Source organism: Oncorhynchus gorbuscha, linkage group LG12, assembly GCF_021184085.1.
Source record: "Oncorhynchus gorbuscha isolate QuinsamMale2020 ecotype Even-year linkage group LG12, OgorEven_v1.0, whole genome shotgun sequence".
Taxonomy (NCBI): Eukaryota; Metazoa; Chordata; class Actinopteri; order Salmoniformes; family Salmonidae; genus Oncorhynchus; species Oncorhynchus gorbuscha.
The window spans coordinates 46,099,837-46,112,352 of NC_060184.1; the positions used below are offsets into that span (position 1 = coordinate 46,099,837).

At 41.3% G+C, this 12,516-nt stretch overlaps 1 protein-coding gene across 5 annotated transcripts in view; it reads left to right on the forward strand.

Moving 5' to 3' along the window:
* Positions 1 to 12,516, forward strand: part of LOC123991068 (arf-GAP with SH3 domain, ANK repeat and PH domain-containing protein 1-like) — a 77,569-nt gene that overhangs the window by 26,337 nt on the left and 38,716 nt on the right. For all 5 annotated transcript variants that reach the window (XM_046292244.1, XM_046292241.1, XM_046292242.1 and 2 more), the window contains 2 exons: positions 5,599 to 5,671; positions 8,279 to 8,424. In XM_046292244.1, coding sequence (XP_046148200.1) covers positions 5,599 to 5,671; positions 8,279 to 8,424 — 219 coding nt within the window. The remainder of the gene's footprint in view (positions 1 to 5,598; positions 5,672 to 8,278; positions 8,425 to 12,516) is intronic.

Genomic DNA, 12,516 nt, shown 5'->3' on the forward strand with positions numbered 1-12,516 from the left:
TCTACAGTAGCCTATATTCTCATCATGTCATGATAATTTAGTAAGTACAGACTAGAGATAAACATGTTTGCTAAGATGTAGACAACACAGCTTTCTGCTAAAGCCAAAGTAATTTGTTCCAGAATACAGCCTAATATTTATGAAAAGGGTGTTGATTATACCAACCATACTCTCTACAAAGTTGCCTTCTCTGTGAATACACAGAACATTCTAGTCTAGATGGGACCACACTGAAGGATCATGTACAGTATGAGAGTATTTGTATGTAGGCTACTAGGTAACGGTACATACACTAGCGCCAGGTCGGGCTCCTGCGTTAGAGAGAGAGAGAGAGATCAAAGCACAGTGCAATGGAAGTAAGGGCACTAAGGGCCCCTGGGCCATACAGTACTGCAGCCATAAATTGTGTAACAGCAACGTAAAACTGTCCAGGGGACAACCAAGACTGGGCCTTAATTGCATCGTGAAATGTAATTAGCTCGACCGACGTTGTAGGGTGCCTCCCCTGTGACCAGCAGAGCCCGATTTCCTGTATTTATGTTGGTGTTTATAATCTCCATAAGTGTGTGTGTGTGTGTGTACTTCTACATATCTGAGTGTGTGAGTACTGTTTGTGATACTATCAAATCCTCTTAACCTGAACATTTGTTTTGGCACATCAAACCTCACAGTCATTTAATCTGGCTCTGTGGCGAATGATACAGAATACCCTGCATTGAAAAACACAAAAGTGAAACCTTCGATCTGCGCAGACATTCTACACTTCCACAGGGCACAGAGTTTTTGAAAACAAGCGCATTTCCAAGTAGGCATAGGTAGTGCTGTGAGCCAAGGACAGTGTGTGTATGCAGAGTGGCTCTGCCCTCAGTGGCGATAAAAGCATGACATCCGCGTTCTCCTAATTGCGACGCTCTGTGCGGTGAGAGGACCTGGAGGTCAGTATCGCAGGTTGTGTCCCAAATGGCACCCTATTTCCTTTTCAGTGCCCTACCTTTGACCAGGGCCCAAAGGGCTCTGGTCAAAAGTTGTGCACTACTTTTGTAAACAAACATCTGCCTCTGATTCAATCACAGTACGGATCATAATCAAGGAAATATGGCCTTGTAAATGAGTGCTAGAGACTTCATTACTGTATGTATAACAGATCTTGTTAGAGTTATCCAGTATTTTATCACCATTTACATTTACATTACATTTAAGTCATTTAGCAGACGCTCGACAGTGACCTTGGATAGATACTGTGTGTGTGTTAGTGTAGTAGTCAGTGTGTGTGTTTGTTTTTAAGGCTGGCCCCATTTAGTCGACTGGTCTGGTCAATAGAATGTTGGTTGACTTAGATTTCTTTAGTCGAGCAGAAGCAAAAAATGGATAACAAAAACAAATCACGGTGCACAAATTATATTCATTTTAAACAAACAAGTTTTCTCCTGCGTTGGATAACAGTCGCTGTCCGTGGTTCTGAAACACATCAGTGCGCTGTTGAATTGGCGCCTTTTCCTAGACCATGTTTCTATGTGCACAATGGAAAAGTTAACCAGCATATTGGTGTTGAGAACAATGTGGCGGAGGCAGCAGCAGAGTTAGGAGATGAGAAAACAGCCCTTGGCTTAATTGTCTAAGAAAAGTGAGGAGAGAGGAAACCCCAACTTAATTAGGTCTATAATCAATAACCTAACTGTTAAATGTGCCTGAATTTATAAATCATCCATATGCATATCTACAGAAATAAGACAGATCCTGCTTCTGTTGCCTGTTTGAATGATTGTTTAATAGCCTACTGATTCTGTGAGCACCAAGCCTCACGAATTTGGCTTTTATTAATCTTTGCTCTGCTGGAATAAACTTGTTTTTTCATTAGACCAGCCTCTCTGGTATTATTTCATTTATTTAGTGTTGTTTAAACTGTTCCAAATGGTCCGATATTTTTATTTTTATAATAATAACCCCCCCCTTTTCCGTTATCTCCTTATTATTATTATGATCAGCATTATAATAATAAGTAATGTCAATATCATTAGTAGGCTTAGTATAGCAGCGTTGCATAACCACCATCAAGTTGTGGGCCTACACTACCCTTGTAAAAGTATTCACCCCCTTGGCGTTTTTCCTATTTTGTTTGTATTACAATCTGTAATTTAAATTGATTTTTATTTGGATTTCATGTAATGGACATACACAAAATAGTCCAAATTGGTGAAGTGAAATGAAAAGTATAACTTGTTTAAAATAAATTACAATTTTAAAAAATGGAAAAGTGGTGCGTGCATATGAATTGACACCCTGTGCTATGTAGCCCCCTAAATAAGATCTGGTGTAACCAATTACCTTCAGAAGTTACATAACTAGCTAAATAAAGTCCACCTGTGTGCAATCTAAGTGTCACACGATCTCAGTATATATATATATACATCTGTTCTGAAAGGCCCCAGAGTCTTCAACACCACTAAGCAAGGGGCACCACCAAGCAAGTGGCACTAAGACCAAGGAGCTCTCCAAACAGGTCATGGACAAAGTTGTGGAGAAGTACAGATCAGGGTTGGTTATAAAAAAATATCCAAAACTTTGAACATCCCACGGAGCACCATTAAAGCCATTATATATTTTTTTAAAGAATATGGCATAACAACAAACCTGCAAAGAGAGGGCCACCCACCAAAACTCACAGACCAGGCAAGGAGGGCATTAATCAGAGAGAAAACAAAGAGACCAAAGATAATAACCTTGAAGGAGCTTTAAAGCTCCACAGTGGAGATTGGAGTATCTGTCCATAGGACCAGTTTAAGCCGTACACTCCACAGAGCTGGGCTTTACGGAAGAGTATCCAGAAAAAATAAGCAAACACGTTTGGTGTTCGCCAAAAGGCATGTGGGAGACTCCCCAAACATACTTTTTTTTAAATGACCTTTTTGGCCATCAAGGAAAACACTATGTTTGGCGCAAACCCAACACCTCTCATCACCCTGAGAACCCTATCCCCACAGCGAAGCATGGTGGTGGCAGCATTATGCTGTGGGGATGTTTTTCATTGGAAGGGACTGGGAAACTGGGCAGAATTGAAGGAATGATGGATTGCGCTAAATACAGGGAATTTCTTGAGAGAAACCTGTTTGTCTTCCAGAGATTTGAGACTGGGACGAAGGTTTGCCTTCCATCAGGACAATGACCTTAAGCATACTGCTAAAGCAACACTTGAGTGGTTTAAGGGGAAACATTTAAATGTCTTGGAATGGCCTAGTCAAATCCCAGACCTCAATCCAATTGAGAATCTGTGGTATGACTTAAAGATTGCTGTACATTAGCGGAACCCATCCAACTTGAAGGAGCTGGAGCAGTTTTGCCTTGAAGAATGGACAAAAATGCCAATGGCTAGATGTGGCAAGCTTTTATAGACATACCCCAAGATACTTGCAGCTGTAATTGGTGCAAAAGGTGTCTCTACAAAGTATTGACTTAGGGGGGTGAATAGTTATGCATGCTCAAGTTCTGTTTTTTGTCTTATTTCTTGTGTCACGAACCGGCTTGAAGTTCGTAACAAAAAGGGAGACAACGTGAAGATAAGGAATAACAAAATATATTTATTAACTGAATTAAACTAAATACAATTAACAATGGTGTGTGTAGCCAGTAATCAGTAGTGTAAGTGAGTGTTTGAGTGCATAAATATGATAATGAGGGGTGTTGAAAGGCGCCAAAGCAAACAAACAAATCAGCCACAAAAATGCCATAACCAAACTCTATCCATGTGTCTGCATGGAGAGAGTCTCCTCAAGGAATGAGGAAGGGGTGTATTTATCCCGGGACACACCCGGGCCCAGGTGTGTCCCATGTCGCTGACGACCCTCCCAGCTCCTCCTGCCGGCATCCTAATAAGGAAAACAAGAGCAAAGAGAAAGAATATGGCAGAGAGAGTGGGAGGATCGTCACACTTGTTTATTTCACAAGAAAAATTATTTTGCATCTTTAAAGTGGTAGGCATGTTGTGTAAATGAAATGATACAACCCCCCCCAAAATCAATTTTAAGTCCAGGTCGTAAGGCAACAAAATAGGAAAAATGCCAAGGTGTGTGAATACTTTCTAAGAGCGCATCCAGTTTAGTCTTAATACCGTAACTTACTTAGGCCTGTATTTCAATTCTTATATAGACTACTGTATCAATCAATAATTTATTTGTTCATATCATCACACAGTATACGAGTCATTCATGATGTGAAATGCAATCAAGCGTTTTAAAATAAAATAACAAAGCAACCATTGAATGATTAGCTAAAACAATGAATAGGCCAAAACGTTTCAACAGACTCTGGTACACTTATAATTTATTCTGTGTTGTTTACAGTGTTACAAATGGTCAGAAAAATGATATTGTAATCTAACTCTACCTGTTTGGTACACATAATATGCATGCAGCGCTGGCTTCATACCTTATTTTTCTTCTTCTCCAGTATTTCCCCACAACTTGTTAAATGTATTCCACACATCTGACTTCCCCTTTACCTCCTGGGAAACCAGTAAACATTCCCCCGTTTCCAGTTTATTTGTTCGTCCTCTGCATCCATTTTGCTGTCACATGTGTTACGGTGTTCAGAGTTTGTTATAAACCAATTTATTCATGTGATTATGATATGCTATAGGTCAGGCCTTATTGTCACGTAAAGAGAGCAAAGGGAATTAGAGAAAATTAGAGAATGTTTTTCCTATACAAATTTCGGTAACAACTTTTCAATCAGAAATGGCTGTAATTATGTTGCAGTTTCAGCAACACGAACAGCGCGATACACTGCTGATGTTCTGTGGTGGTCACTGCTGCAGGGAGGAGAGAGAGACAACAGATGCTAGTCACACAGTCAATCGCTGTCTTTTTTTTAAACACAAATCTGAGCCAGGTCCGGCACAATCAAATCAATTGCGTTCGGACTAGTTATTTGTGTCTTAATTATTTCATCAAAAAGTTTGCTTAAAGCATCAGACAAGTGCAGTGCCTACAGTTGATTTGATTAAAACACATAGCATGTGTCTATATATGGAAATATACACGTTAAAAATACGGCCAATCGATTGGTCGAAAGAGCAGACGACTCTTTGTCGACCAATATTTATCTTAGTCGGGGACAGCCCTAGTGTGTTTTCAATCCTATCTCAGCTTTGTGAGATGTATAGATTTTTAAAACACCAACGGAATAGCAGAACTAGTAGAATAGCAAGAAGGGCCATGGTCTTGCTCTTTGCGAAACAGAGAAGCATGGAGAAGAGAGGCATTATAAGACACAGCTGCTCTACCTCGGGCACTACTGTCCTAATGATGCTACTGTATGGAACCCTTATACAACAAACAGTTTGGAATTTTATTTGGAATGTTGATAAGCCATATTTCAGGTCATGTGGTGCTTTTTGAGCATTTTATAAATTGTTATGCCAGTTTTTATGCCAGCACTGTAAAAATCTCATAGTGTTCAGAGGGTTAGCTTCATTCTCTGAAATGACTATAATTTACTGTATAACAATTGTGTTGTGTTTTGGTTACAAAGTTCAGTCTGTGATGCTATTGTAAATCCTTAACAATCCTCTCTCTTTCTCTCTCTCTCGTTCTGTGTTTACAGGCTTTGGATCAGGACAGGACTGCACTGCAGAAGGTGAAGAAATCAGTCAAGGCCATCTACAGCTCAGGCCAAGGTGAGAGAAAGCTCTCTGTCAGTTTTCTAGGCTCATTAACAAGAGGGTTGTGCTTGTGGAAGACATTGAAAAGGGATGATCTCTATATAGACTTTTCTGGGTGAGTAATTATGCCCTCTTATGAAACTAAATATTTCAGAGTTTCAACCTTTTCTCCACATAGTCAGTTTTAGGTTGTTAGTGCCTTGAAGAAGGGGTTTCTAGACCCTTTCTGACCTGGCCCCGCTCAGGTATCCTGTCTGATTTTGGATACAGTTCAATCCCATATATAATTCCATATACAGCCCTGTAAATAGTCTGAGTAGCCATCTGACTAGATGTTCCGGAGTCTTAGACTTGGCACTCCGGTACCGCATTCCCTGCGGTAGCAGGGAGAGCAATCTATGACTCGGGTGGCTGGAGTCTTTGACAATTTTTAGGGTCTTCCTCTGACACCGCCTGGTATAGAGGTCCTGGATGGCAGGAAACTTGGCCCCAGTGATGTACGGGGCCGTTCGCACTACCCTCTTTAGTGCCTTGCTGTCGGAAGCCGAACAGTTGCCATACCAGGCAGTGATGCAACCCATGCCAAATCTTTTCAGTCTCCTGAGAGGGAATAGGTTTTGTCGTGCCCTCTTCACGACTGTCTTGGTGTGCTTGGACCATGTTAGTTTGTTGGTGATGTGGACACCAAGGAACTTGAAGCTCTCAACCTGCTCCACTGTAGCCCCGTCGATGAGAATGGGGGCGTGCTCGGTCCTCTTTTTCCTGTAGTCCACAATCATCTCCTTTGTCTTGATCACATTGAGGGAGAGGTTGTTGTCCTGGCACCACATGGCCAGGTCTCTGACCTCTTCCCTGTAGGCTGTCTCATCGTTGTCGGTGATCAGCCCTACCACTGTTGTGTCATTAGCAAATTTAATGATGGTGTTGGAGTTGTGCCTGGCCGTGCAGTCATGAGTGAACACGGAGTACAGGAGGGGACTGAGCACGTACCCCTGAGGGGCCCCTGTTTTGAGGATCAGAGTGGCGGATGTGTTTTTACCTACCCTTACCACCTGGGGGTGGTCTGTCAGAAAGTCCAGGATCCATTTGCAAAGGGAGGTGTTTAGTCCCATTAGTCCTTAGCTTATTGATGAGCTTTGAGGGAACTATGGTGTTGAACGCTGAGCTGTAGTCAATGAATAGCATTCTCACATAGGTGTTCCTTTTGTCTAGGTGTGAAAGGGCAGTGTGGAGTGCAATAGAGACTGCATCATCTGTGGATCTGTTGGGGCAATATGCAAATTGGAGTGGGTCTAGGGTTTCTGGGATGATGGTGTTGATGTGAGCCATGCCCAGCCTTTCAAAGCAATTCATGGCTACAGACGTGAGTGCTATGGGTCGGTAGTCGTTTAGGCAGGTTAACATAGTGTTCTTGGGCACAAGGACTATGGTGGTCTGCTTAGAACATGTTGGTAATACAGAGTCGGACAGGGAGAGGTTCAGAATGTCAATGAAGTCACTTGCTAGTTGGTCAGTGCATGCTTGGAGTACTCGTAGCGAGCATAGAAGTAGTTTAGCTCGGGCAGCTGGGCAGCTCTCGGCTGTGTAGTACGTCAGATCCGGTATAGTACAATTCGATCTTAGTCTTGTATTGATGCTTTGCCTGCTTGATGGTTCGTTGGAGAGCATAGCGGCATTTCTTATAAGCTACCTGCTCCTTGAAAGCGGCAGCTCTAGCCTTTAACTCAGTGCGGATGCTGCATGTAATCCATGGCTTCTGGTTGGGGTATGTACGTACGGTCACTGTCGGGACGACGTCATCAATGCACTTATTGATGAAGCCAATGACTGATGTGGTATACTCCTCAATGTCATCGGAGGAACCCCGGAACATATTCCAGCCAGTGCTAGCAAAACAGTTCTGTAGCTTAGCATCTGCTTCCTCTGACCACTTTTTTATTGATCTAGTCACTGGTGCTTCCTGCTTTCATTTTTGCTTGTAAGCAGGAATCAGAAGGATAGGATTATGGTCAGATTTGCCAAATGGATGGCGAGGGAGAGCTTTGTATGCTCTCTGTGTGTGGAGTAAAGGTGGTCCAGAGTTATTTTTCCTCTGGTTGCACATTAACATGCTGATAGAAAGTTGTGACAGATTCTGGTGGGGCTGTACTCCTATGACAATGAATGGGAGTCTACCCGCATTTCATATTACACCAATCATTTTTCCTAATGAAATGGCAGTCTACCAATGCTCCTCTTCAACCCATTCACCCACACCCAGTTAGCAAGATCTACCCCTTTATACTGAGCTTGACAGAAATACCATCTTATTTAAGTTGTAAAAGTGATTAGAAACCACACTAAGCTGTTGCATTTGTAACCAGATGGCAAATGTCAACCCTTCCATGCTTGATCACAATCACCTGTCCCTGGCTGTATCTTAAATGGCACCCTATTCCCTATACATTACTTTGACCAGAGCCCTATGGACCCTTCTATATACTGCACTACTGAAGTTGTGCTTTATATAGGGAATAGGGTGCAATTTGGGACTCAAAGCCTAGCAACACTACCCTTGTTATCATTATTTCAAATTCATACGAATGTTAACCTTGGTTGTCTTCCTCTGTCTCTCTCTCCCAGACCATGTCCAGAATGAGGAGAACTATGCCCAGGCTCTAGATAAGTTTGGCAGCAATTTCATCAGCAGAGACAACCCTGACCTGGGAACAGCCTTCGTCAAGTTCTCCACCCTGACCAAGGAGCTGTCGACCCTGCTCAAGAACCTGGTGAGACACACAGGACTTTTTTCCAGTTCAGTTACTCATGGCTGGTAATGCTCAGAATGTCCACCATTTAATTGACAAAGAGGTGACAGAGCGAACCCCTTCACATGAGGGTTTCCCATCTTGGGATGCACTTGACTTGGGTACAGATGTCCTATCTTAATTTGATCACTCTGTTGTCTCAGGTAATTTTTCCTGTGCAGCAAGGAAGGGTATTCGAGGTTTAAAAAGGCTTCTGAAGTTTGTAATTTCCACTGAAATGTCAGATTTAAGGGCCTCCCGGGTGCACAGTGGTCTGGGGCACTGCATCGCAGCGCTAGCTGTGCCACCAGAGACTCTGGGTTCGAGCCCAGGCTCTGTCGCAGCCGGCCGCGACCGGGAGGTCCGTGGGGCGACGCAAAACTGGCCTAGCGTCGTCCGGGTTAGGGAGGGTTTGGCCGGTAGGGATATCCTTGTCTCATCGAACACTAGCGACTCCTGTGGCGCGCCAGGTGCAGTGCATGCTAACCAGGTCGCCAGGTGCTTCCTCTGACACATTGGTGCAGCTGGTTGAGTTGGATGCGCGCTGTGTTAAGAAGCAGTGCGGCTTGGTTGGGTTGTGTTTCGGAGGACGCATGGCTTTCGACCTTCGTCTCTCCCGAGCCCGTACGGGAGTTGTAGCGAGGAGACAAGATAGTAACTACTAACAATTGGATACCACGAAAAAGGGGTAAAATTCGAACAAAAAAATAAAGTCAGATTTATCTTAACAAAAATGTGTCAACCACTATGAAAATGTACATGTATTTATAATCAACATAATAATTCACATTTCCTGTAATTCTGCAGAATTATTTTCCTGCTGTGAAACTGGTCAAATTACAAATGCACATCTGTGTGTGTGTCTGTGCGTGTGTGTGTGCGTGCGTGCGTACACATGATAGTGCTTTACGTTATACCGAAACTTTTACTAGATCATGAGAGACATGGAGAGGTTCAGAATCTGTGTTTACTTTCAGTACTTCTGTCAAATGTGTCGCACATCTGATATGGATTGAGAGGATCGAGTCTGTCTAGTATTTTGTCTGAATCTTTTCAAGAGGGCAATAAGTAGTAAGCTAGCCAGGCTACAGTGACACAGAGCAAGCCACTTGTTAGAAGCAAGCGAGAGAGAGAAAATGCAGACAGCATGGATTTTTCAAACCAAAACACCAAAACGTCTCCAGAAGCAAACTTGGGAATACTTTGCTTACAGAGCAGATGATGAGGGCCAGCCCACTGAAACAACTATGCAAAAGGTGTTACAAAGCAGTGTGCTTTGCAAAGGAGATTTACTTCCAAAATAACATAAAAAATTATTTTACACATGACATTTGCATTGTAGCCTAACGTTATTCTTCTAGCAAATACATTTGAATAATGTTTTTGTAACAATGGCATGAGCATGCAGTATATTCAGCATGACATTCATGTGTGCATTATAATATGATTACAACCCAAAAGTAATGCAAAATGAACTCATAACTTAGCTATGACACCTGAAACCCCACCTCTTTAAGGAATACCTAGGATAGGTTAAGTAATCCCTCTCACCCCACCCCCCCTAAGTTTTAGATGCACTATTGTTAAGTGACTGTCCCACTGGATGTCATAAGGTGAATGCACCAATTTGTAAGTCGCTCTGGATAAGAGCGTCTGCTAAATGACTTAAATGTAAATGTAAAAATATTTAGACTACTTTGCATATATTTATTTAGACTACTTTTTAGACTACTAGCAGCAGCCCAGCCAGCCCTTGGGTCATCACTAGTTACCGCAGCCACAAAGTCATAATTTCTACAATTTATCTTCTTAAACAAAAAAAAGTTTATTTATTTATTTCACTTTTATTTAACCAGGTAGGCTAGTTGAGAACAAGGTCTCATTTACAACTGCGACCTGGCCAAGATAAAGCATAGCAGTGTGAACAGACAACAACACAGAGTTACACATGGAGTAAACAATAAACAAGTCAATAACACAGTAGAAAAAAAAGAAAAAAGAAAAAAAGAGTATATACATTGTGTGCAAAGGGCATGAGGGGTAGGCGAATAATTACAATTATTAACACTGGAGTGATAAATGATAGACGATCATGCGCAGGTAGAGATACTGATGTGCAAAAGAGCAGAAAAGTAAATAAATAAAAACAGTGTGGGGATGAGGTAGGTAAATTGGGTGGGCTATTACAATCTGATTTGAAACCTAAACCTAACCTCAACCACACTGCTAAATGTATGCCTAACCCTAACCTTAAATGAAAACCAAAAAGCACATTTTTGTTTTCATTTTGAATTTGTGGCTGTGGTAACTGGTGACACCCCAGGGATAGTTATTAAAATCTTTGACCCAGCCCTGGGTGGAGCGTTGCACCCTGGGAGTTGAAATGCACTCTAGGAATCGTAGTAGGCTGTGTAAAATATATTGTATTTCAATTAAATGAGCTTCAAAGGTTTTTTTATGTTGTTTTGGAACAACATTATTAATTTAACACCTTAAATTATTTAGCTGTAATGAATAGTGAATCATAGGTCTAATGAATGTAATTTGACCCAATATTATGGCCATAGATGAGCAAATTAACCCTGATATGTATCAAGTAACAAATCTATACATTTTTAGATGTAATTATAAAATGACCTCTAAACTAAGAGTCTCAGATATGGTTTCGCATAAGGCAAATTGTAGATATTCAAGATATGGTGTTTTATTTTAAAAAAATGAATATAGAATAGAAGTTATTCTATCTTTCTGGGCGGCAGGGTAGCTTAGTGGTTAGAGTGTTGGACTAGTAACTGAAAGGTTGCAAGTTCAAATACCCGAGCTGACAAAGGTACAAATCTGTCGTTCTACCCCTGAACAGGAAGTTAACCCACTGTTCCTAGGCCGTCATTGAAAATAAGAATTTGTTCTTAACTGACTTGCCTAGTAAAATATATATTTTTTAACATGTTATTTCAGTTCTACCATTTTTCAATGTTTGGTATCTGTATCGAAGTCAAAATTCTGGTATCGTGACAACAATAACGCACAAACGACCGAGCATGTACAGTTGAAGTCGGACGTTTAGATACACTTCAATTCATGTCATTAAAACTTTTTTCAACCACTCCACAAATATCTTTTTCACAAATTATAGTTTTGGCAAGTCGATTAGGACATCTACTTTGTGTATGACACAAGTAATATTTCCAACAATTGTTTACAGACAGATTATTTCACTTATAATTCACTGTATCACAATTCCAGTGGGTCAGAAGTTTTCATATACTTAGTTGACTGTGCCTTGGAAAACAGCTTTAAAAATTCCAGAAAATGATGTAACAACAAAGTACTGAGTAAAATTTTATTTATTTAATTTTACCTTTATTTAACCAGGCAAGTCAGTTAAGAACAGATTCTTATTTTCAATGACGGCCTGGGGACAGTGGGTTAACTGCCTGTTCAGGGGCAGAACGACAGATTTGTACCTTGTCAGCTCAGGGGTTTGAACTCGCAACCTTCCGGTTACTAGTCCAACGCTCTAACCACTAGGCTACGCTGCCGTAAAGAGTCTGAATAATTATGTAAATATTTAAAAAACGTTTTTTTTGCTTTGTCATTATGGGGTATTGTGTGTGGATTGATGAGGGCTGAAAAAGTCTTTAATCAATTTTAGAATAAGACCGTAACGTAACAAAATGTGGAAAAAGTCAAGGGGTCTGAATACTTTATGAATGCACTGTAGTTGTCATTTGAGTGTTTATTGAATATATCCTTTTGATAAGTGCTCCCCAAGGGCTGGTGTCAGTGTGTACTACTATTGGTAAAGGTATTGATGTTGATAACTCCCTCACATGAACCTGTCATAGATTAATACATCACCATTGGTTATTGACGTTACTATTATTCTGGCGGACATTTTGCTCTCTCTCTTTCTCTCTCTCTCTCTCTCTCTCTCTCTCTCTCTCTCTCTCTCGCTCTCTCTCTCTCTCTTTCTCTATGTATGGAGTAAACTCTTCATATGCTGACACTAGTTTGTGGTATTTACCATCCATAAATAAGGGGCCTCTCTGGAGAGCAGAGTGAGAGGAAGGA